The following is a 25,392-nucleotide window of genomic DNA, read 5'->3' on the forward strand; positions in this document are numbered from 1 at the left end:
ACTATTGTTGGGCAGAAACCTGACATTTCCCATGATGGCTTAAAGCAGAAACGGCTGACATCTCCACCTCCAAGCCTTTACTTTTGCAACATGGCAAACATGAAAATACCTCTCAGTACCGGCGAGAACAGCGTGGCTCCTACAGACTTTTAGTGAAAGAAGCTCCTTTCCTGAACAAACTTCTCTCCTGACACAATTATCCATCAGTCGTTGACAAAACACAACAAAAACTTAAAAATAAAGTAAACGTTGCGTAAACACAGAGTTTTTATATTTATAAAATTCATTTTGGGAGTTTTTTTATGTATTGTTTTTATGTAATGGGAAACAACTCTGTTGGGTGGAAAATGGTTTCGCCCAATTAGCAGCAGAGAATAAAAAATGGGGCCAGTGGCTAATTTGTGAGAGCTGCTGGTGAAGCTTGTCTAAATCAGTTTGGTGGTAGCCTATGCCCCAATAAAAAGACTTTTGAGTGGATTCACTGTTTCCAGCTGCTCACACAGGCTAGCATTTTCACATCAACCAACAAAAAATTAAATCTCCAAAATGAACTTTATGTGATCTTATGGTTGGAACTTTCTGATGTATTTAACCGTTCGAATCTGTTATGTTGTTTTATACCACCAAAGTTTGGTTTAAAAGTGGACTTTAATCAAACTAAATAAGTTTAAAAGAACAAAACTGACAAAGCTTAATAGTTTAATTTATCAAAGTTTAATATATTTGATAAAAACTGACCTGTAACTAGTTGTAGCCTAACAATGCGTCACCTTTACTGTTTTGTAAAAAAGGCGTCGGTCAAAGAGTAAAATCAGTTCAGTAATGAATAATAATAAATAAATATATTAATAATAAATAATAATATATTAATAAATAAATAAATAAATATGGTAAAATCCTGTAATAAATAAGTCTAATAAATAAATAAATCTTTTAATAAATAATAAATCCTAATAAATCTTGAAGCTGATTTTAATAAAGTTACAAATGTACTGTGGTACAAAGTTCACGTCTTCTAAAAAAAAATATAAAGGACGTGGACAGGTGGGTGAATTTCAGCAGTTTCACACAAGTTGTTGTTTCGGCTTTTTCCCCTGAAGGGGGCGCCACGGGAAATGATCAGCCTCCAACTTCCCGTTCGTAGGGTTGAACTTTTTTTTTTTCTTTTACACTTAGGATGCTTTTCCTGAGGCAAACCTTTGCATTTGTCAGGCTGTGTCTCCTCGGGGCGGCGGCGTAGAGGAAGCAGGACTCAAACCACCGACCTCCAGGCCGGCTCTTCTCCCTGAGCCCCTGTCACCGCTTTCTCATGTAACACGTGACTTCTTTTAAGCAAGGAGGAGGGGAGAAGAAAGTGAAAGTACAGTTTAGTTCAACGCCATTTTGAATCGACTGCAGGGTTCTGAATAACGGTGAGTGTGAGAACAACATTCTTCTTTGTTCTGCCAGAGTGTCTCAGTGGGTTTAGTCTCCGTGGGTTTAGTCTCCGTGGGTTTAGTCTCCGTGGGTTTAGTCTCAGTGGGTTTAGTCTCAGTGGGTTTTGTCTCAGTGGGTTTAGTCTCCGTGGATTGGAAAGAAACAAGCGCTAAACTCTGATCTGTTAATAACAAGCAGCTTTTATTTAGCTGGTTCCCTGTTTCTCTGCTGTCACACAGCAGAAAACTTCTATTTAACAATTAACTAATAATTTATATAGTTAGTTTAATTTGAATATTTTTCCTTAAACTTTATTACACAGAAGTGTGTATTCGTGTAAAAATAACACCACAAATGTACTTTAAATTGGCTAAAACAAACAGGAAATGCCTGGTCTTTGGTGTCTGAGCCTCATTTTGTTGTCGTAATTTGAAACAAAGATTGAAACATTGAAATGGTCTGAAATGTTTTATTAAACCTAAAATAAATCAGGAAATTTGCAGAGAAAACAAACAAATCTAACATATCTCACAAAGCTGAAAGAAGAAACACTTTACCTTAATAAGTCACAATCAGAAAGTATAGAGAAAATAATATAATATAAATGCACACAGTAACATAAACATACATGATATATCATATGAATAATGACACATTTCATTTAGAATATTTTACATGATACAAAGTTAACTTGTAGCATCAAGTATAAATGGCTAATCTGTGTTTCTCTGGTTTCTGCCTGTCAGAACATGTAAACAGTTTGATGCTTTTATTTAAACATTGACCTGTTTTTCTCAAATCATCCACTTTGTTACTGTAATAATTAGTTTTTATTTGTCATGACCCCTCGGTTTCATTAAACTAAATGTGGGGGTCAAACTGGTCATTAACAGGCTAAACTACCTACCAGCTTAACCTGGACTGATGTCTGACGGACCTTTCAGACAGTGGTGGTAAATACTGTCAAATCATTTTAAACTGATCACAGTAAAGCCTTCATTTCTTTCTCAGTTTCAAGTCAACAGAATAATTTTAATGGCATTAAATAAAATGAGATTCACATACAACACTCAGTCCATTGTCATCCATATTTCAAAATGTCTGTTGGGAAAAGATGAGGGGTCCAGAACTGTGGGTCTGAAAATGCGAGTCTCCAGGTCTGCAGACATGCTTCAGGTCGGGACTTCTTCCCCAGTCATGTTGCTGTAATGTGCAGAGTGTGGATCCTCATTACCAACCTGAATCCATTTTAGTAATTTACTCATTTTTTTATTTACATTATTTATACTTTTCCAGTTGTTTCTGAATTTGTTTAAGAACTTTGGTGTTTGATGGTTTTGAACTTTGGTGTTTGATGGTTTTAAAATGTTTTAGAAATACAGTTGGCTTGGCTTTCTGTGCAGTAGTGATGGTAAACTTAATCCTTTTACTGAACTGAGTTTAAATGAGTCATTCACCAAAGTGGATCAAACTTTTGAGTTATTTGAGTCAGTTACCCAGAGAGCATAAAATCTACAGACTGATTCATACAGTATAAACAGATAAAAGATATAATCTGAAAAGAAAGGTTGAAAGATAACACATCTAAAAGGTGAAACATTTATCTTTCTTTCTCAAAGTAATACTCACACAAACATGTCCTCCGATGTCAGTCAGCTAGAAAAGCTGGAATCTGATCTAAGAGGGCTACTGCCACACCTCAGTGATGGACCTTCAGACTTAAAGTAAGAGAAATGTCGCTGACTGTTTTCAGGACTGCAGACAAAGAAACATTTTGGTGCATTTGTGAGCATATTTTCAGACTCTGCTACATGAACTTTCATCAGTGTATCAACAGAATCAGGATGTGAATTTTTCGAATCTGCAGCATCATTATCATCATCAAAGATGCATTACGTTACTTTCTGACCTTAAAACTCAGTGTTCTGGATATGTTTGATGACACATTGACATCTATCATGTATTTCTGGAGTTGCTGCTGCTCAGCAGCATCCTGAGCCTCAAAAAATGCACTGTACAACTTTTTTATCTGGGATATGAAGTGACATTGCAGCAGAGTTTCATCAAAGAAAGCACAAAAAGATTAAAGGAGAAATGAACAAGAGTCATCGTAAGATTGTCTGTTGCTGCCTGGAGAGAGCTCAGAGGTCAGGTAGAATGCAAGTGCAAGATAGATGCTGAACTAGCCGTTGATAGGGGGTGCATGATGGGAAATTGGCAAAAGTTTGTCTTAGAATTCATTATAACACAGAAGCAGAGGTGATGAAGTTATGATGAGGACACATAAAGGGGATAAAGAGGACAGGAAGGAGACGTTAATATCAATATGCCTTTTTTTTTTGTTGTTGTTTTTGTGTATAATGCACATTATGGTAACAGATGGTGTTGTATAATAAATTGTTTCTCATACTTTAACAAAGGAACTATTGCAGGGAGGGAAGCAGCACTGCTTTACCTCTCAGGAAGACGAGGACGGAGCAGAGTCTGCAGGATCCAGATGTCTAGCTGTGATGGAGCCAGACCTCCAGACTGCAGGACTGGACCAGAACCATCACATACAAAGTAAGTGGACTGCTCATTAAGGGGGTTAGTGTTTTAGCTGAGTCTGTTGCCATGGTAACTGAATGCTGGAGCTGGAAACCTGCTCAGTTGTCCAGGTTGTAAAATGTGTTTTTGTTTATGTAAAAGAGGCGGAGCTGACAGCAAAGGACCATGTCAGAGATTCTTTATTCAGCTAAATTCCAGACAAGACCAGAAGATCTGCATCGCTGGACTGGATCCAGACTGGAATCAAGTCCAGCTGAGATAACAGTCTCCAGGCTTTCAGAAATAAATGCAAATGTTATTATTACTAAATGTTCTGCAGGTCTCAGTATTGGACCAGATTGGAATGAATCCATCAGGAACGTTCATGGATTCAGAACCACGAATGTTCCTGATCTCCGGTCTGAAAAGGACTTTAGATGTTCTGGTTTCTTCTCACCATCATTAGTTCTACTCTTCATCCAGTCTAGGTCTCCATCAGTTCAAATATTGAGCTTTGATCAGTTTAATCTCAGAGTACCGTCCTGATCAGGTCCAATCAGAACCACCAAGCAGTTCTGCCCAAAGGAACTCAGAGGGTCCGAAGCAGAACCCTCCAGAGTTCCTGGTCTGTGTGGAAAGTTCCTGCAGAGGAAACGTGTCCTCTGATTTGAGTCAGCTGGAAAAGCTGGAATGTGATCTAAGAGGACTGATCCAAACATGAAACCTTCTGATTCTCCGCAGCAATTTGTGTGTTCAGAGCTTCTTCACTGGTTTTCATCAAACAATTTCTCACTGATTGATGTGAAATGAATGACAACATGTTTGTGTTTGCAGAGGTCAGAAACACAGATGGAGAACAGAGACTCCAGAACCCGACTGTGTGTCGATGAAGAGTGACCGGTCCAAAGGATTACCTCCAGACCTCAGTGATGGACCTGGACCTTCAGACTTAAAGTAAGAGTGGTGAAACAGACGTTTCTGATGATCTTGCTGTAGTCTGTAGAACTGCTGTTTATGTCTTATGTGACGCCACGTAAAGTTGCAGCTGAGTTTGGCTTAATACACCGTGTCACTCTATAGCAAATGGGTATCAGCACACTGGCTGTTTTGAACAAGCAGAAAAGAAACCCAAGTGAACATTTTTAGAGGAAGAGAGGAAAAGAAAGAGTTAAAGTTGTTCGTAATAGGTAAGTGAAGAGTCATGATACTGTTTTTTACTGGCTGGAGAGATCTCACTGTACAGGTCGAATGCAAGATGGATGCTGAAATATCCATTGATAAGCCATGCATCACTGAGAACATCTGCAACAGTTCTGTTGTGCATCTTTAATGCTGATAACCAGAACATAACCTGGAGATCTTGAATCTACTGGATCATTCAGCTGCTGGTCCCATCGCTCATGAAAACATGCAGACAGGTGGATTTAGTTGAATAAGATAGAACTAAACAAAGCAAACATCTTGACATTAAATCAGCCTGAACGGGTAACAGCATTCTGCACTCAGCACTCAGAGAACTCAGACCTTGGCCAAGGAATAGAGTTTTTCTTTTTTGCCATTTGATTGTGGACATTATTTATGTGTTTGGGATAATTTTGCCATTAAAATTTTTATTACTATCATAACCAATCCCTCCAAAAATGTATTTTCTGAATCCAGGTGATGATAGGGATCACTCCAAAAATCTGACTACTTTTTTCTTAATACATTTCTGGGATTTTCTTAAAATGAATTCAAAATCTATTCATAACTTTTTGAGTTATGTTGTTGACAAACGGACGCACAAACTAAAAGTGAGGAAAACTCAATCCTGGATAAGCTATGACTATGTTCCAACAAATGAATGAGGAAAACTCAGATGGGGAGAAACGATCGGCTCATCTTGCTACAACTGGACCAAGTTAGAAGTAGACGTCCTTTACAAGGTGCAGAGATAGGTTGTTTTTTTTTTTGTCTGTGGCTGCAACTAAAAGATGACCTGGTGGTGTTTTCCAACGTTTGGACATCACTGCACTCAATGTGTGGGTCCTCTATTACAGTAGTTTTCAGCTGGAGTCTGGGACCCCCAAAAAGAGGTCCCCCAATGAGCAGGGTATCCCTCAGGTTTTGAAAATTTAGAGCCTTTGGGATTAATGTCCAGTTACTGTCCCCATTTTAAGAAAGAAAATAAGTATTTATGTTGTTCACTTTGGTTTTTATCAAGGAACAGGGCTCAAGCGTGGTTTCAGCATGGGGTGGGGCCAGAGGTCTATGGCTTTTTAGTATTTGCATAATGGGGCTTCTTGAGGAAAATACGCATTAAGAACCAATAATGCTCTACCAGAGTTTGATACCAGAAGGACCTGGTGTATATTCATCATTGTGGAGCTCTGGAAGCAGCTGCATAGTGGGAACATCCCAGACCCATCACCACCACCAAGTGACTCAGCAAGCCAACGTTGCTGAGCCTGGGAAAGGGGGCAAACTGGCATCAAACACAAGGGTGCAGAAAAATAAAACTAAACTACATAAATATGAAATGAAAAATACTTTATTAATCCCCAAAGGGAAATTCAATATTGTAGTAGATAATAATTAACTAGAGGAGGTCTTGTTCCGGAAGCTGATGGCTGCTGGCAGGAATGATCTTCTGTATCTTTCAGTCTCACAGCAGACCTGAAGAAGCCTCTCACTGAACACACTTTGTTGTTTCATCACTGTGTTGTGGAGAGGGTGTGAAGAATCTTCCATCATCTTCATCAGCTTGTGCAGCATTCTTCTTTGGACAATCAGCTCCAGCGAGTTACTCCAAGCACAGAAGCAGCTTTCTGGATCAGTTTGTTGATTCTCTTCAAGCCGGTGATCTTCTTCATTCCAGACCACACATCCCTCACGTTATTCTGCTGGAGCTGACTTTCTAACTTCTTCCTGTAGTCCTCCTTGCACGTCCTAGTTTATGTTTTAAGTTGTTTTTGTGTTGCCCTCAATAACTCCCTGTCTCCATCCCTGAAGGCTTTCTTTTTGATATTCAGCAGCTTTTTCAGATCACTGGTGATCCAGGGTTTATTGGGGAAGCACCTCACTGTTCTTGTTGGGACGATGCTGTCCACACAGAAGTTTATGTAATCTGTCACACACTCAGTCATGGCGTTGATGTCGTCTCCATGAGGTTCACAGAGGACATTCCAGTCTGTAGCCTCAAAGCCTCCTCCAAGAGCATCTTCAGCTTCAGCAGACCAGATTTTGATAGTCTTTGTGATGACTGATTGCTGCTGAACGATGGGCTTGTAGGTGGAGGTGAGAAGAACCAGATTATGGTCAGATCTTCCTAAAGGAGGCAGGGCAGAACAACTGTATCCGTTTTTCATATTTGCATAGAATAAGTCCAAGATCTTTTTTTTTTCTCTGGTGGAGCAGCTGACAAACTGCTGGATGTTGGTAGAGTTGCAGAGAGGGAGACGTTGTTGAAGTCTCCGGAGATCGCCATGAATGAGTTTGGATGCTGTGTTTGTAGCCGGGCAACGACGGAGCTGATGATGTCACAGGCTGTGTCTGGTGCGGTACCAGGTATTATATAAACCGCTACCAGAATAACACAGGTAAACTCTCTGGGTAAATAATATGGACGGAAGCTCACAGCTAACAGTTCCATGTCCCTTGTGCATATCTTCTCCTTGACAGTAACATGTCCAGGATGACACCAACGCTGGTTAACCAGCACTGCAATTCCACCACCCTTCAGCTTTCAGCTGTGTTGTCTACTGCGGTCTGCACGGACCGTTTTAAAGCCCGGTACAGACACATTACAGTCAGGGATGTGTTCATGCAGCCATGTCTCGGTGAAGCACATAATACTGCACTCTCTGTATTCTTTCTGAGACCTTGTTAGCATCTTGAGTTTGTGTTTTGTTAGCTAGCGATCTCACATTACCCATGAGGACGGTTGGTAGATCAGGTTTAAATCTCCATCGCTTTCTCCTCTACCTCGCTCCCGCTCTGCATCCTCTTCTTTCTTGTCAGCTCCATCAGGATTTCATGTGTTGTTTTGCTGATAATCCTGATTTGGGAGAGTTTAATTAGTTGATCCCGATTGTAAACAAGTCTTTCTTTGCCATGGAGACTCATCATAACAAGTCTTGAGAGAGCCAAAAATATGCAGAAAAATCTCCCTTGCAGCACAGCCTCCGAACAGGCATGAAATCCTCAGGAAAACAAGACCTAATTTGAGCTAATATCTATGTGAGACGAGTGAATGCATGTATGCGTGAAGTGCATGCATGCAGCTTGTGTACAGAGTGTGTGCTGAATTTGTGGACTTTGTCTCTGAATGTGTGTGTTCTTTGTTCATTTTAATCATTTCATTAAGGCTTCCATAGCTGTTTTTAAGATGTCTTAGCCATAAATCCAGTCTTCATATAAATATTTTGGATGTAAAATACTTATCGTTCAACAATCCATTTCATTTTAGCATGTTGGTAAAATGACCTACTCTTGTGGTTGTAGTGGAACTGAAATAATTGCGGTTCGATTGTTAAAAAATGTCTTCACCCAGACCGTCATCCTGATCATTCCTAAAACAAATCACTTGTTTATTCCATTCCTGAGATTTCCTGAAAATGTAATAAAAATCCATCCATTACTTTTGAGTTATGTTGCTGACAGACAGACAAACCAACGCCACCAGAAACACAACCTCCACCCTGGTGGATGTGGCAATTAAATTTGAAAACATAATAAAAAAGTTTCACGTTAACTTGAGCTAAAACTCAATAAATAAAAATAAATTGATGAAGCTTGCAAAGCAGCCATAGTTCTAAATGATCACCATATGTTGTTGCCATGGGAACAAACTAGATGACGGTCTACAATCGGGTGTCCACATAAAGAGATGATCCTGTCTGCCACCACATGGACACATTGATGGAGGACAGTCTCCTGGAACCTGTGTTGATCTGTGGACACAGAGAAGCTGAGTTGATGTGGACAGAAGAGACTCATCCACACACCACCGTCTCTTTCTTGTCATCATTTTCTCAGAGAACAAGCAGTTTAGCAGGTTTCTGCTGTTCCACGTGCTGATCTATTTTCTGTAGATCAGCTGTTCCAGAGCAGAGGGGTGGAACCTGAAGCAGGTTCAACACAGCCAGACTTTTTGTGTCAGCTGGTTAGTGAAGCTCCACTCAGAGATAACAGCTTCTAACAGAAGTTCTGATCTTTCTCTGTTACTCAGACTCTCCTTTGCAGATTCTCTGATGCTTCACATGAAAACAAGAGTTGTGCACATCAACAGTGACCTGTTCTCTATAAAGTCCACCAATCAGCTGATCCTCGATTCAGAAAGAGGAGCAGATTGTTGGGACGAAGATCTGTAGAGGAGATAAAAAGCATGACAGCAAACAGCAACAAGGAAGCTGCAAGAAAGAGGAGAGAAACACCGCAGATAAATGCTGATCAAGTGTTAATGTCTAACATGGCAGCTGCACATGAAGCCCTGAAAGGCTCAACTTGCTATTATTAACCATGAAAGTGATGAAGATCATTCAGCTGGGAGTTTGTCTCATTATGAAGGAAAGATAGAAACCAGTCAGAAGTAACTTTGGAGCAAATCGAACCCATACAATGTTTTTCTGACTGAATCTAGTTTTGATCTGTACGAAGCAGACTGAATGATTTTCTCTGTTTCAGGTTGTTTTGGCACGTAGAGGTCTGCTGAGTTCTCAACACTACCACACTTAGAAACCATTAAAGGGCCTACGACACTATTGTTTCCACTGAGCTCAGTCAGCTGGAAAAGCTGGGATGTGTCCTAAGAGGACCGATCCACCATGAAACCTTCTGATTCTCCGCAGCAGTTTATGTGTTCAGAGCTTCTTCTGTGGTTTTCATCGGATAATTTCTCACTGATTGATGTGAAATCACTGACAAAATGTTTTTGTTTGCAGAGGTCAGAAACATAGATGGAGAACAGAGACTCCAGAACCCGACTGTGTGTCTATGAAGAGTGATCAGTCAAAAGGAAAAGATCTAGACCTCAGTGATGGACCTGGACTTTCAGACTCACAGTAAGAGTAGTGAAACAGATGTTTCTGATGATCTTGCTGTAGTCTGTAGAACTGCTGTTTATGTCTTATGTGACGCCACGTGAGGTTGTAGCTGAGTTTGGTTTAACGCACCGTGTCACTCTAAAGCAAGTGGGTGTTGTGGGAAAAAGTCTGTCAATGACGAAGAGTCTGGTTCTGAAGTGAAAAAATTACAAAGTATATTGAACAGAAAATGAGAACAGAATAATACAAATTGCAATTAGGAGAGACGGTTAGAGGTCCGACAGCAGAAGTCTGAAATGCTCTGAGTTCCAGACTGAACCATCCTTTTACTCTTGCATAAGGGTGTCAATTGCCTTAAATCTGTTATACTAAAAAAAATGGTCTGTTTTGGTGAATCAGATCACAAAGTGCAGACATCTCAAGGCCCCAGCATTATGTATGTCTGTACAGACAATGAGCAGACCCTGTGTAACTAGGATTAAGTTCTTAGGTTCAGCATGACCTATTTAGACCTAAAATAATCATCAGAAATTAATGTATGCTAAGGATTATAAAATAAATAAAAATCTAAGTTAGAACATGAAATTAAAAAATGTCCACAACACCCCTTTTCTGATCATAATAAAACCTGTTTTATATAGATCACCAAATGGAAGAAATTTTATATCAAAGAACAAACAACATCAAAAGAATATCAAAATCAACCACACCCTAACACATGATAATCAAACAAATCAATGGCCAACTAAGACCCTGAAATGCAATAATAATACATGAATTAACTAGGCATGCATCATAGAATCACAATCCCTGAAAATAGAAACACCAGGTTGTTTTGTCACGTAGAGGTCTGCTTAGTTCTCCCAGAGTTCTACCACACTTGAAAACTTTTACAGGGCCTACGACACTATTGTTTCCTCTGATGTCAGTCAGCTGGAAAAGCTGGAATGTGATCTAAGAGGACTGATCCAAACATGAAACCTTCTGATTCTCTGCAGCAGTTTGTGTCCAGAGCTTCTTCACTGGTTTTCATCAAACAATTTCTCACTGATTGCTGTGAAATTAATGATAACATGTTTGTGTTTGCAGAGGTCAGAACCACAGATGGAGAACAGAGACTCTAGAACCCGACTGTGTATCTATGAAGAGTGATCAGTCCAAAAAAGATCCTCTATATTTCCGTGATGGACCTGGACTTTCAGACTCACAGTAAGAGAGTTGAAACCAAGTTTTCTTCGATGACTTCATATTAGTTGATTTGTGAGAGGAGTTTTGATGTCAGAAAGTAAAATAATCCTTTGAGAATGAACTTCAGGTCATTTGAAAACATTTCTCTTTATTAGTTTATTTTCTATTTTAGTTCTTATTGTCAGAAACTGCTAAATGGATCAAAATCTTTCTGTTACCAACACCTGAGGAATATTTGTTTTCTCCATTTTGTGTTAAATTTTCAAAAGTTTGTTTTCAAAATGTTTTTGTCATGTTTTTTTTTCCGTTTCTGATCAACCTCATTGATCAGAGATCAGCAGCTCCAGTAATCCTCAACAATCTTCACTTGGATTTTCTGTCTGATTTTGTTTTAGCTGCACTTTTCTTATCATGTCAAACTCAGAGTATCAGCAGTTTACTGATCCTCTTCTATATCAATACAATGTTACCGTTTGTCATTACCAAGTAGTTTTTAATTCATCAAAAGAGACTGAAAGTATAAAACAGGATGACGATGTCTTTTATGTCAAATGTGCTGAAATCTTGCAGCAGTGATGTATCCATATGAACTGAATATTGTCAGAGGTAACGTGTCAGATGTTGCTGCAGGAAGTTTTGAGTTTAACATCAACCTGCAGGCAGATGACTCTGTGTTTATTTCAGAAAGCAGGTTTAGTTAAAACTCATATTTTTCACATAGAGTTAAAGGAAGCTGAGTTTTCCATTTGACAGAGTGAGTTTTGTTGACTGAGTCAGTTACCATGGTAACATACTTTGTGAGACTAACCTGCTCGCTGGCATGTCTAGAAGTAGCAACTCTTGAGTTTATCATCAACTTCTGTTTCACCCTGCAGTCCGTTATTTATCTCAAGGCAGTCTGTCTGCAGTTGAGTGGTGAGAGGAATGGCAGTATAGGTTTTGGCTCTTACCAGTCTAAATGAAACAAATACCCCCTAAATTTCAAAAACCCATATTCAATCTTAAATGCTGTAAGTTGGAAGCAAGGGAACTAGAAGCCAAAGAGCCAAGGTAGCACCTGAAAAAAACAAACAAAATGCACTGGAAAAGGGACCCATGAAAAGATGGCAGACAACAATGGTGACCTTGTAGCCCAGGGAGACGCTTCTACACTATTTACATATTTGACTGACATGAAAAAATAAATACATAAACTCAAAGGAGATTTTTAAAATGACTTTATGTCCCTTGAGTTGAGTTTCAACAGCAGTTTGCTAGCTTCAAAGAATATGTTAACAACGAGCTAAAGGCTAACAGTGACGAACTACGGGAAAAGAGGAAAACTCTCACCGAGGCCCAAACGCACATTAAGGAGCTCGAGACATTCAACATGGAGGCCAAAGAAGTTCTTCTGAAAACATACCTGCCAAAAAAGTGAGCAAAGAAAACTACGGGAGAAGTTAATGGATTTGTGGTTAATGTCCAGGAGGAACAATGTGCAGATTTTGGGAGTACCCAGGGGCATGGAGGGGGACTCCGTTACTTGCTTTGTAGAGGAACTGATAGAAAACTTAAAATAAAGAAAAAAATCTTCCAGTGTGAGGTCCTCCTAAAACTAGCCCAAACAAAGGTGGAACTGTGTTAGACAAATATAAGGTCCACTCACTTTTAACAAAATAAGCACAATATAAATTAAATTATTTTCAAAATATATTTTGATAACTGAAACTACATATGGAATGTTTGAAGTCTTCAAACAAATGTCTACTATGCAGGTGTGGGTATTCAAATTGTAACACCACTTAAAATGTGACCTGGCAGCTTATTGCTTTTTCTCAGAAAGCTTTCTATCAATTCGCTTGTCAATCTCTTGAAGAGATGCCTTCTTTTCTTTGGCAGTGCGATGCAAACTGTTAGACTTGGTGATGAAGGTCAGTTTCCCAGTGGATTCAGCTTTGTCAGCATAATCATCAGCCGACTTCTCCAGTGCACCAATGTCCCCATCTACTCTGGCCCTCTTCTTTTTGAGTTCATCTAGCTCATCTGCAAGAGCTGCTCGTTTTTGCACTCTCTTTTCCTTCTCACGGACTCTCCTCTGTTCAAGGTAGCTGTGGTACCTTTGTCTTACTCCAGAAACCGAGATCTAAAGCTCCTTGGTGAGTGGCACATTAGTTACACCACCAACAGATCTGATATGGCCAATATGAATCTCTGAGCAAGAGGCCTTCTTCTGATTTTCAACTATCAACTCCTTGTTGATTGAGAATCCTCTCTAAACACTGGCCTGTCCATGAGAGAGAACTAGCAGCATCTTTACCACATGCCATATGTTGGAGAAAGCGTTGCAAGTTCCCATTGTCTCATGTAGTTGAGTGTCCACTCTGTCTGCCTTGGGGTCAAACTCCCTGAACCTGGCTTGAAGGGCAGCAAAGTCACAAAACTCTCTGAATTTCTGATGGATGTCATCACACATGGATTCCTCAACATGGTTAGCCTTAACAAGGTGGTGTAGCAATCTTTTCAATTGAGCCAGACACATTTCTTTGAAGGCAGCCATCCACCTCGCATCTAGGCACTGCATACTTCTCACTAGCTGATGGTTCACAGGAGCCTTACTCTTTAGCTTCTCCAGTATTGTGATCAAGAATGTCTTGCATTCCTTCTTTAGCTCCAGTACCTGTCTCTCATCTTGTTGGTGGATTGCAGTTGGTTAAGAAAGTTTTCCGCTGAGAATCCCAGGTTAGTTTTAGTAGCATCCTTGTCTAAGCTTCTATCCTGGAGAGGGATATGTAGAAGCTTCAGGACTGAGGTGGCATCCTTCAGAGGTTTTTCTTTGCAGAATCGCTCCATAAGTCCTGTGAATGATAAATTTACATTAGTATAAAAATTCAACTTAAATTCCCAATATACAACTCACAAGACTGAAACAATTAACAGAATGAATTAATCAATGAACAGAAAATGTATTCATTATTGACTGCTGGATATAAAGAATTAATTTCCAGGTGACTGGAATTAGCTGATGAACATTTTTCTTTGGCATTAACAATAATAATAATAATCCAAATTAATTGCATTGACTAATCAAATAACAGATAGTTCAAACCTCGATATAAAGTTAAGTGACACAGATTACCCATATTTTTTCTGATCACAATTATAAATTTATTTATTAACCCCTTAACCGCCGGTGGCCCACCCATGGGCCGTTTTCCGTTTTTCTTTTTATATCACGCTCGTACAATATCTTAGATGTTTACTTTTTCAATAAAACTGCGCATGACGCACTGGTAGGCTCTCCCCTTCTGATTGACCCCATTTTTGACCAACTGGATTGATCAATGGTCCTTCCTTAGCCAATAATAGCCACTGAGTGTCAACCTAGGTGGTCTGACAATCACATACTTTTCCGCTTCCAGACCTCGCCCACCAGCTCTGATGTCAGTTCTGACCCCACTGCCTTATTACAGTCGCGGTACTAATGTGGGATAAAAACTTCACTTATTCTTGTTTGTCTTTATCAGTCTGTCATCTGATTCTCAGTGGAAACCCACCAGCTCTTCAGATGAAGAAGGACCAGCTCCTTCTAGAGGAAGCCTACATTCCTGCCCTTCAGACCACCAGGACCCCTGCTCATCATAACAGTTACATATTCTGCTCTCCAGCTTTTTTACTTTACTTTTACAAACACTCTTTATCAGACAATAGTTCAAATCTAATGTGAATATGTAAATTGTATTGTTATGGTGTTTTTATTATTACATTTTTTTTTTACATTGCATAACATGGCATTATATTGTTTACATAAATAAAAATGATTACTGTAAAACTTATTCATGACTCAATGCAATCAGTTGGTTTCTATTATAGGATATGTATGAATTGGCTCGAAATGATGTGTATGTTGATTCATGTATGTAAAGTGCCTGGTGACAACATTGTTGTGAAGTGGCGCTATGCAAATAAAGTTGAATTGAATTGAATTTACTGTATGTTAAAGTGTTCTAGAGTTATAGCTTATTGAAGTTGGAGTATCCAAAGTGGCCATTTAGAGACTCCAAATGGCCACTTTGGGGAGTGCATGTGTGTGTGTATGTGTGTGTACGTGTGTGTCCATGTGTGTGTGTGTGTGTGTGTGTGTGTGTGTGTGCGGGGAGGGTCTTGGTGCTCGGGGGACGCTGCTGGTGCACTGGGGTGCAGCCTGGCTGCCGCTGGGTGGCGGTCTGGGGATCCCGGCCCTCCGTTGGTGTGGGCTGGGCCCTCTGCCTGCGGGGGTGGGGGGTTGCTTCCGGGCTCTTGGGGCCGTGGGGCCTCTGTCTGCCCTGGGTGGCCGGTGCCCGGCGGGGCCGGTCCTTGCTGGTCCGGGCCTGCTGGGGCCTGTTCCCCCTGACTGCGGGGGACTCTGGCTGGGACCCCCCTCAGCCGCCTCCTGGGTCGGTGCATGGTTGGCTCCGGGGTGGGGCGGTTGGGGTCTGTGCTTGGGGGTGGCTGCCGGTGGCCCCGGTCTCGGGGGTCCTCCTGGCGTGTCTCTTGCCTTTGTGTGGGAGAGGTCACACTGGCATGATCTTCTCTGAACACGTTCCACTCTGCATGTTCTGCATGTGACACAGTCATCGAGTCGCCTGCAGGTTTATTCACTAACAGCAGCTGGTTTTGTCATTTCTGTTTGTTTTTCATTTATATTTAACTTTTAGATTCATAGTTTAGTTACTATGATCTAAAGTTGGCTTGTTTCTGTATGTATATGTGTTAATACTGGCGAGTGCGTATATGTTAGTACGTATGTATGTGTGTGAGTGTGTGTGCATAGAGGTGTGTGTGTATATGTATGTATGTGTATATGTATATATATATATATATATATATGTGTGTGTGTGTGTATACATATGTGTGTATGTATACATCTGTAGGTTGTTTTTTTCTTTTTGTTTTTGGGATATTTTTTAGTTTTTTTTTTCTCTCCCTTTCCTCTCCCTTTATCTCTTTCACTTTTCTTATGAGGTGTTTTTTCTCCTTTCTCTTTCTGTCTTTTGTCTGTCCTCTCTGGTCCAGCAGGACAAACTCTACAATTCAAACAATAATACAAAATAAATATAGAAATAAAATAAAAATTCAGAAAGTCAAGGGGATCATTATATCTATAAAGCTTCCCTTGGCAGAGAAAATTTGCTCAGCAGAACATCCAGACCATCATTCTGCTTGCCTAAATGCTGGACAAGACAAAAAAAAAGAAGGGGAGCATTGGTTTGTCCGTCTGACACATAAGGAAGGGGGTGAGCTCTCTTCACAGCTTCGAAAGACTTTGTCTTGGGATCAGGGAGATTGCCCTGAAGCACTTTTTCAACATAGATTTGCACGTAGGGCCAAAGCTTCAAAACTCGGTCGAACACGCTGACATTTTCGAGCCAGCGGTGTCTGCAGAACTTGAGCATCACAGCGCTGCATCCAGTGACAATGATGAAGTCCTGATGACGAGCAGGGCAATCATGGAAAAGCCAGTATAAGCTCAAGAGTGTGTGCTCAATGTCCCAGCCAATAGCTTTGCATCCCTCTCTAAAGGAGTTGTGTATGATATGTAAACCACATGAACCAATTTTAAGAAGAGATTTGCCCGCTTTTTTCTGCATTTCCGTTTGCAAAAGTCCAAAAGCTTTCCAATTAATGTGCGGTCCATTCATAGACAGCTGGATGAGATTTTTCAGTCCTGTCTGAGACAGCACGTTGCTGAGCTTTTTCGACAAGATCCATTGCTGTGGAATGTCCCAAAAACTCTGAGTCAATATATTTGGTCTTTACCTCTGTTCCATCCCACAGCCTCACCTGAAGATCCATTTGTTTTGATTGTAAATTATTATTTAAGCTCTCGTCAAACAGCATCACATACGCTGTTAGCTTGCGGACTTCGGATAGCAACAGTGCAGTAAAATGCGGAGTACTTTAAAGGGATCTTGCCACTTTGCCAGCAGCTTGCTGTCTGTTATAGGCAACATCACCAGCACTTTTTGGCCTGGGTCTAAGTTCCTCTCTCTGGCTGTACGGTCGTACCAAGCCTTTTGTAAATTCTGGGCTTCTGTCATGCATGTCTGGGCAAACTCACTCATCTTTTGCAGTTTCTCTCTCATCTGGACAACATAGGATATAATGTCAACAGGTTCCCTCATGTCCTGGATCTCCTTCCCATGTTTCCTTTAACAAAGACAGAGGGCCTCTCACATCATGACCATAGAGAAGCTCAAAAGGAGAGAACCCAGTGGAAGCTTGAGGTACTTCTCTGTAAGCAAAAAGCAGGTAAGGTGGTCCTCATACTCCGGATGCCAAGCAGCTTATAGACCTCTTTCAACAATACAGACATAGTTAGTTCCCTGATCAGTGAGAATTTCACAAGGGAAACCAACCCTGGAGAAAAGATGTATTAGAGAAAAAGCCACTGATTTTGCCGTCACAGATTTTAATGGCAAGACTTCAGGATACTTTGTGGCATAATCTGTAATGACCAGCATGTAACGGTTTCCAGCTTTGCTTTTCTCCACTGAACCAACAATGTCCATGCCAAGACAATCAAAAGGAGTTCCAATAACAGTTAGAGGTTGGAGTGGAGCTTTTGAGGGTCTTTTCACAGATGTTTTCTGACAACTTCTGCAGAATTGTGCAACATCCGAGTGCAGGCCAGGCCAGTGGAGATGTTGTCTAATGCGAGCAGTGGTCTTCCATAGGTGGCCAGGCAAGGGAACAGAATGGCCCAAGGTGAGAACCACATCTCTGATTACTTGAGGGACCACTCGTTGCTTAGCCTGACCATGCTGATGGTAAAGGATACCATTCTGTAAAAAATTTGCCTCTTTATGATTTTCAGGGTCAACCTCAGATTCTCTTTCTGTAGCGCTCGACAAAATGGCTGACATTGATGGGTCATTTTGTTGCATTTCAGTTATGTTGGTAGGGATTTTAAATCCCAAAGGAACTTCTGGAGCAGACTCAACTTGTGCTTTTACATCTGTATGATTAAATTTCTCATGCCTTGTCTGACTGTGTCTTTCCTAGATTTCCCTGGACTCATTTCTAGGTCAACATCATGACAAGGCAAGGCACTGAGAGTTGGAAAATGCTCATCCTGCAATAAAGTAATGGCAGATCTTTACCTCAAACTACTGAGAATGGCAAGTTTTCTGCAACCCCAACATTCCACAGATATGGATGCCCTTGCACTTAAATAAAAATGTCACCAGTAGGGTAATGTTTTTCATCACCATGCACACAACAAATTGGGATGGTCTCATGAGTACATATTGTGTTATTAGGTACATAACGTCTATGCACCAGAGTCTGAGTACTACCAGTATCTATTAAAGCCTATGCTTTAAGTGGGCCGGTATGCACCTGTACACAGTGCAGGCACTTTTAAATTCTATCCCTTTGCGTACCAGGACTTTTTTTTGTGCGTAGTGCATACTGGGACTTTTACCGGCTTTCTTCAGCAATCAGTATACCCTCCTACAACCTTACCACATATTACAACTTGTACTTGTTGATTTTATTTTTAAAAATTTTTTAAAAAGGTTTCGACGCACAACGCTTGCTGTAGCTCACAACGTGACGCCGCACGTCACGTTGTTCACTCGCTTCTGTGTTTAAATTGAAGTGGACAGACTTTGAATGAGAATAAAGGCAGAGAAAAAATAACTATTGTAGCTGTAATGTTACAAACTGGAGCAGAGGTGATGACAGTAGTACTACTTAACAGTCATTCACTACACCAGACAATGAAGGTCAGATGCTGCGAACTAAGCGTATGGCTGGTCAGTAGTTTGAGTTTTTGAAGATTATTTCTAGATTAAAGATGAGCTAATATTGCTAAGTGGCATGGACCAGGCCTAATGCTGTGAAAAACATATTTCACAGAGGAAAAGTGTAATAGTAATACACTGTTAAATTAGTCTGCTAAGCTGAGTAATTCTAAATGTATTACTTTTTTTGTTTTTAACCCTTTCACGCATAGTGGCCTTGTAGTGGGCACCTATTTACAAGCTTTTTTCTTGCATATTCATGAATGAGGAGGTTTTTTTTTTCTTTTTCAAATAAACCACTTCAGTTTTTTGTTGTTTTTTTTTACAAAAATGAAAAATGTTGCATTGTTTTTATTATTTATTCATGCATGAAAGGGTTAATGAACTTTAAGTTTATGTATTTACTTTTCATTGTTATTTTTAAATCCATGCGATGAGGCTTGAAGTTCATAAAAGTGTCTCCATGGCACTTTGAATTTGGTAAATGTGGATTTGATTTAGAACTAGCTGTGTTTGTTTTTTGTCATTTTTGTGCGATAAAACTATTAATCTACAGATTAATTTAAAGATCTACATATAAGTATCAGCCATGTTTTTGTCCCATATTTGCATGACAAACTGACAGCAAGTCATTAAGGGAGTACCACCACTTATTTTGTTCCACTTAAAGCACTGATTAAAGCCTTTATTTTCCTCCTATTGATTTTCACCATGTTCAGTTTCATTGATAGTCCATTTTCTTCAGGACATCATGCTGTCAGGGGACAAAGCACATTTGGGTCAATTTTAATGAATTTTGTGGGCACGCAGGCTTAGCATGACCTTCCTTCCCACAACGGTAACAATTTTGAGCTCTTTAAGCTGGTTTAACAACTGCATTTCTTGCTGATCATCCTGGATTGGAGGTTTACTCACACTTGCTGCTCTCTGGTTGTACTGAAGTGGAGGTGGCCTGTGGGTGTCCTTTTCCATTGTGGCGGTATTGCTTCATGGCTGGCCCTTCCGCCTGGCAGCCACAAACACATCAGCAAGAGAAGCAGCATCAGCAGCAGATGTAGGGTTATGTTCTTTAATCCAAAGCTGAAGCTCAGGGTTCAACATTCTTAAGAACTGTTCAATGATTATCATTTCACCAATTTCTTGGACAATTTTCCCTCTGGGCTGTATCCATTTCCCATACAACTCCTTCAACCTCACATAGATTTCTTTAGGGCTTTCATCAGGGTAAACATACAGGGACCAGAACCTTTGTCTGCAAGTCTCTGGGTTAATGTAATATTGCTTTAATATGGCTTCCTTCACCTCAATGTAATCCAGTGACTCATCAACATACATATCAACATGGGCACTTCTTGCCTAACCAGTAAGTAGAGGAATGAGGTGGAAGACCCAATCTGTTTTTGGCCATCTACAGGCAGCAGCAATTCTCTCAAATGTAACCAGTAAATGCTCAATATCATCTTCACTGGTTAACTCCTGCAGTTTTGGTTTATGAAAGATTGGTGACAGACCTGAGGGAGTACTGGTTCTGAAGTTGTCTGGTGAGGATGAGGCCTTGGCTTGCTGATGATTATTCTCACCACTTTCATCAGGAAGGTCTGGCTCAGCTGAAGCAGGCACAGGAGTAGATGTGTAAGCCTGCACTTCCATTTGCAAGAGCTGAAACTGATGTTGTAAAGCTTTAAATCGCTGTTCTTGGTGTGTAAATTCATGTTTTAGTTTTACCTCCTGTGCGTCCTGTTGTTACATGAATGTCTGTAAGATTCCAGCCAAATCCATCAGTGTTGGTTCTCTGACATCTTCACCATTAGTGTCTGCTGCCATTTCAGAAGCTTGAGCCTCCATTTCCTCCTCACAACCTGTTTGGTCATCTGCCATTCCTGGTCTCAGGTTTGGTTTTCCTGCCTCCACGGCATAGCTCAGGAGAAAGCAAAAACCGAAGAGGGGAGAGAAGAAAAAAAAAACTTTGCAGAAAAAAATCCACCTGTATTCCACCAATTATGAGGGACCAAGCTGGCAAAGGAAGAGAAACACAAGTAGCTTCAAAAGAAAAGGGTTTTATTTGCCAAATAACATAAAGGAATTAGGCCTTTAAAAGAGGTCAACTAAGCAAAAACCCAAATCAAAGTCCAAAAATGACTAAACTAACAGATTAGGTAACAGAATCAACATAATAAAAAACCATCTGACCTAACAAACAAGAAACCAAGGGTAACTTAAAAACTGTCTGATCAGACCAGTTACAAAACATATGGGGTAACACATTAAACATACAAACAAACTAGACAAAGAAACAGAATCTAACAGTTTGATTATTCATAACAAAACTACTAACAAAAGAAAACCCAAACTACTCAAAAGTGGAAAAAGTGAATATAACAAATATGTAAAGAAACTAAAATAACTTATGATCTCCCCCTCTGAAGATGAGGTATTCCTAAAGGCCTGTGGCACTTTCTGATCACCAGCTTTCCTCCTGTGCACACTCCTGCCCCCCAGTGCCCAAGATACTCCCTTCAGCATTAGTAGAAAGAAACAACCAAACAGTTAAACCAAACAGTTGAAAAAACAGTGGCTCCTTAATGTGCACGCTAACAAAAAGGAACTAAAGCATTTCAACTAAGTTTAAATATAAAGAAAACTACAGCACTGAAAATGTGTTGGTGCTTTTACCGCCTTTACATGTGTGGCCATTGGTCTGGCCATCACACAAGACGAAATCCTCTTTGTTTTTGTTTAAAACAGCATGATGACACTCAGCTTCCAGAGAAAAGCTCTGTATCTGTGGAAATGTGTTGCTCTGAAGCAACACATTGGAAAATCAGCTATGAAGCCTCAGATTGAGATCCACATCTTGTTTTCAGCTAACCTGCTAACAAGGCATCACTTTGCTGGAAAACCTGAAAGTTATAGCTTTTATGTGGGTGTTTGACCCTGGATAAAGAGAAATATCTGGATGATAATGTGTACGATAATTCAGTTTAGGTTAATTTAAAGTAGGAAGTTGTCTGCCAAAAACAGGAGGGCATTTTGTCTCTGATTCTCCCACAAACATCCATTGGGTTGATTTTGAACTAAAATCTTTATTGACTCAAATAAAACAAAACATAATAAACATGATAGTGACAGAATGAAGGCTGGAAACATAAACGTGAAATTATATTTCAGAACTAGTGGAACAAAAGAGAATATTACTTTCAGGCTCCCACATTTCCATCAGCTTCAGCATTTCTGAAGCTGCTGCATCTCCGACTGAATCAGACTGAAAATTTTTCTCTTTCTCTGATAGATTTTTCATTTCAATCGAAGTCAGATGGAAGCAGCTCCAGTAGGATTTAAAGTTAATTTTTAAAGGCAGAAAATGAAGCAAAGACAATAAAACAGGAGTAAAACTTTACACTGATTTCCATTCTGATGTAACAGCATGTAGTGATCACACCTCCATTTGTAGACCATTTTCACCCCTGATAATCTTAAACTCAACATTAACTTTGCTATATCAACAGATAAAGGCCTGATAAAAAAATATATATATGTCAACAGTAAATACATCATCATCATCATGTCATCAGAAAAGCTGCAGCGGCTTCAGACTCTGTGGATCATCAGAACAAAGCTCCTCTTCTCAGAACAAACACTGTCCTGTTCAGTCATCCCACCTCCATCTGTGTCAAGAAAAATAAACAGAGATAAAGATAAAGGAGTGTTTCTCCACCATCTGTTCAGATCAGCTGTTCAGCATCTCCATCTTTATGTCAGCTCTCATGTAAACATGTTGCAGTGAACACACAAAGATGAAACACATATTTGCAGAAAAGTTCAGCATCAAGTCTGTTTGCTCTGCAGATTCACTCAAAGTGTAAATAAACTTCTGAGTCATGAAAGCTTCATGACTGCATCAACACTGTAGTGATGGATTTACTGCTGTTATATGCCAGCTGCTGCTCCATTTAAATAAAGAGTCTCTGAATGTTGATGAAGATCTGATCTGTTACTGAAACATCAGCTGACACATGAACATGGAGGCTGTCCCTGAACACATCTGGAAAGAGTCAATGACAGAAGATGTGATGACTGGACTTCAGCAGAGGTTCTGGTCTGTATAAAGACCATATGGTTCCTAAATGTAAAGCAGCTTCTCTGAAATGAGAGACTGCAGTCAGACTGATCTCAGAGCAGAGAGAAGATGAAGCTGATCAGCTGTTTAGTGTTGAAAAGATTTAGTTTGATGTTGGTTCAGCATGAAAAGTCCAACATCATTCTCCTCTAATAACTTGCCTGAGGGAAGCAGCTGCTGGGAAGCTGCAGCTTTACAGGAAACACCAGATCTTTGCTCTGATACCAACTGAGTTCAGCTGAGAACAGCATGGACCTCCCACCCTCTACTGACCTCAGACTCTCCAGTTTGTTCTGTGGACTCATCACAAGATCAACCAGCTGCTTCATATCTGAGTCTTCCAGGTAGTTGTTTCTGACATCCAGTTGAGTCAGGGAGGGGTTGGACTTCAGTGCTGATGCCAAAGAATCACAGCTGATATTTGACAACCTGCAGTTCCTCAATCTGAATAAAGAATTAAATCTGTGAGCTAAAGCCAGAAAGATACAGGTTAATACAAACAAAAAGCAGTGAAGAAACATTATAAATGACAGACTTCAGTTCTTAAATTCTGCTGCTCCACCAGATGCTCCAACCATACAAACCCATGGTGTGCAGCCAAATGATTAAGGTTTGTGAAGAAAAACAACCAGGAAGACAGAAAAACTCTACTGATGTCTAATGTTTCTTCTACTGATCGAAACAAACTTATTGAAATGTTGACAGAAACAGAACTTGTTATTGTGACATGTTGTGTCTGAGCGTTTCAGTCAGATCAAACATTACAGTCTGATAAACATGTAGGAAGCAACTAGAGGTGGATTGATTGATCAGTTTGACTTATTATTTGAGGCTGATGTGCAGTTGGACAAAGAATCAGAATCAGAGCAGTTAGAGGCCTCCCCATCTCTACCAGGAAGCTACATACCTGATGTCAAGGTGAATATAGAGTCAAGTTCAGTGTTTTCATTTGTAACAGAATTAAAGATGGACTTTAATTAAGAACTTCCAGCTCTAATTTAAGTCATAACTTGGTTTGATCTTTGTGAATTTGTTTTCATTTAACTATGTGAGCTCAAACTGTTCACAATGGGATCAGCAGAAAAACATAAACATTCCTGTCATTTTGTGCTGGATGTGTCTGTGTTGGATTGAACCACATGGGTGTTGCATGACATAATGAATTTTTAGGGAAGACGTGAATGGGACTGTGGCATATACAATGTTTTTGTTAAAAACTGAAAGAGTTCAGGATTATTAAACATTTTGACAGTAAAAAGGTTCAAAATAAAACCAAACCCTTTTTTCTGGACAACCAGGCAATACACATTCCAAAAGCATTACAGTGGTATTCAATCTGTCCATCATGTAAATACAACTGAATCTCCCATCAGATTGATTTCAGTTGGCTACATAAAATATGTGTCCATGTTAATGTAGCCATTGTGAGGATAGCTTGTGAAAATATTCCCGGTACTTATTTACTGTTTGAAAGATCCTTGTGTCATTGAAAAGTACGAGGAGGGGAAAGAAAACTTGATTCTGTTTATGGAAATATTGTAATGAGTGTTGCTAGAGGTAGAGAGGGCATTATGTGTAAAGACTGAGTGGGTGTGACAACCTGTCCTGATGACCTGATTAGGATCACCGGGTGTCAAGGTGAACTATGGGAGGTATGAAAAGGAACAGTGTGTGTGGATGGTAGCCCCACCAGGCAAACTGCAAGCGCTCAGGGAGGAATCTGTCTTGGTGGGAGGATGGGGGGGAAATCGGGGGGTTTGATTGTTTCAAATGTAACAGCAGTTTAGCTGGCTGGGTGGGGTGCAAATATGTCTTGGAGGGCGTCAGGTCAGGGGTGTACATAGCTTGTCTTTATCAGTTGCATGTGGCAGATGCCCCTGCTCAGTTAGAATCCTGGATTGGTTGATTTGCAGAGCAGTTGCTGTGAAGTACATTGTCTTACTTTATTAGAGTGTAGTGTGTAATCGTACAATTAGCAGTGCACTTCTTAAGCAAGCTGGTGTGTAAGCTGTGTTCTTAAAACTCATCCCATCTGGAGGATTGTGGACTGTTGGATAGTAACTGGCTGTTCTTCTGATCGAAAGAAAATAAAGTGTAATTATTTTCCTCATCTCGTGTCCTCTATACTGGCATGTTAAACTTTAGAAGAGACTCTGTAACATCACTGAGTGGTTACAATATTAAGCGGTCTCGGACCATTTAGTTTAGGGTCTCTGACCACATAAGCTCTGTTATGGCTGCCTGCCTGCCAATCCACCTAATTGCTCTCTTTTGCGCTGCACAAGCCTGCTAATTAGGTCTGATGTGTGCCAGGTGTGTTGCAGCAGAGAAACTCCTAACATTTGCAGGACTGTGGCAC

General features: G+C 40.2%; 2 protein-coding genes across 3 annotated transcripts in view; one reads left to right on the forward strand and one right to left on the reverse strand.

Annotated features, from left to right (window-relative positions):
- The first annotated feature begins 1,283 nt into the window (after positions 1 to 1,283).
- LOC306770591 (uncharacterized protein) lies at positions 1,284 to 14,898 on the forward strand. Of its 2 annotated transcripts, none has more exons than XM_079259471.1 (6): positions 1,284 to 1,412; positions 3,837 to 3,978; positions 4,777 to 4,896; positions 9,864 to 9,983; positions 11,055 to 11,174; positions 14,657 to 14,898. In XM_079259471.1, exons 2-6 carry the CDS (start codon positions 3,914 to 3,916, stop codon positions 14,772 to 14,774), a joined length of 543 nt encoding a protein of 180 aa, XP_079115597.1. In that variant the 5' UTR covers positions 1,284 to 1,412; positions 3,837 to 3,913; the 3' UTR covers positions 14,775 to 14,898. The 2 variants fall into 2 exon arrangements, with proteins under 2 accessions (XP_079115597.1, XP_079115596.1); XM_079259470.1 differs by having other exon boundaries at positions 14,676 to 14,898.
- A 6,121-nt stretch (positions 14,899 to 21,019) lies between these two features.
- LOC306770985 (NACHT, LRR and PYD domains-containing protein 12-like) overlaps positions 21,020 to 25,392 on the reverse strand; it is a gene marked incomplete at its 5' end in the record, with an annotated part of 34,753 nt that continues 30,380 nt past the window's right edge. Inside the window, 2 exons of the mRNA XM_079260005.1 lie at positions 21,020 to 22,581; positions 23,307 to 23,477. Of these exons, the coding sequence (XP_079116131.1) occupies positions 22,563 to 22,581; positions 23,307 to 23,477 (190 nt within the window). The 3' untranslated portion in view covers positions 21,020 to 22,562. The remainder of the gene's footprint in view (positions 22,582 to 23,306; positions 23,478 to 25,392) is intronic.

This window comes from Telmatherina bonti (genome assembly GCF_933228915.1).
Source record: "Telmatherina bonti genome assembly, chromosome: 20".
Taxonomy (NCBI): Eukaryota; Metazoa; Chordata; class Actinopteri; order Atheriniformes; family Telmatherinidae; genus Telmatherina; species Telmatherina bonti.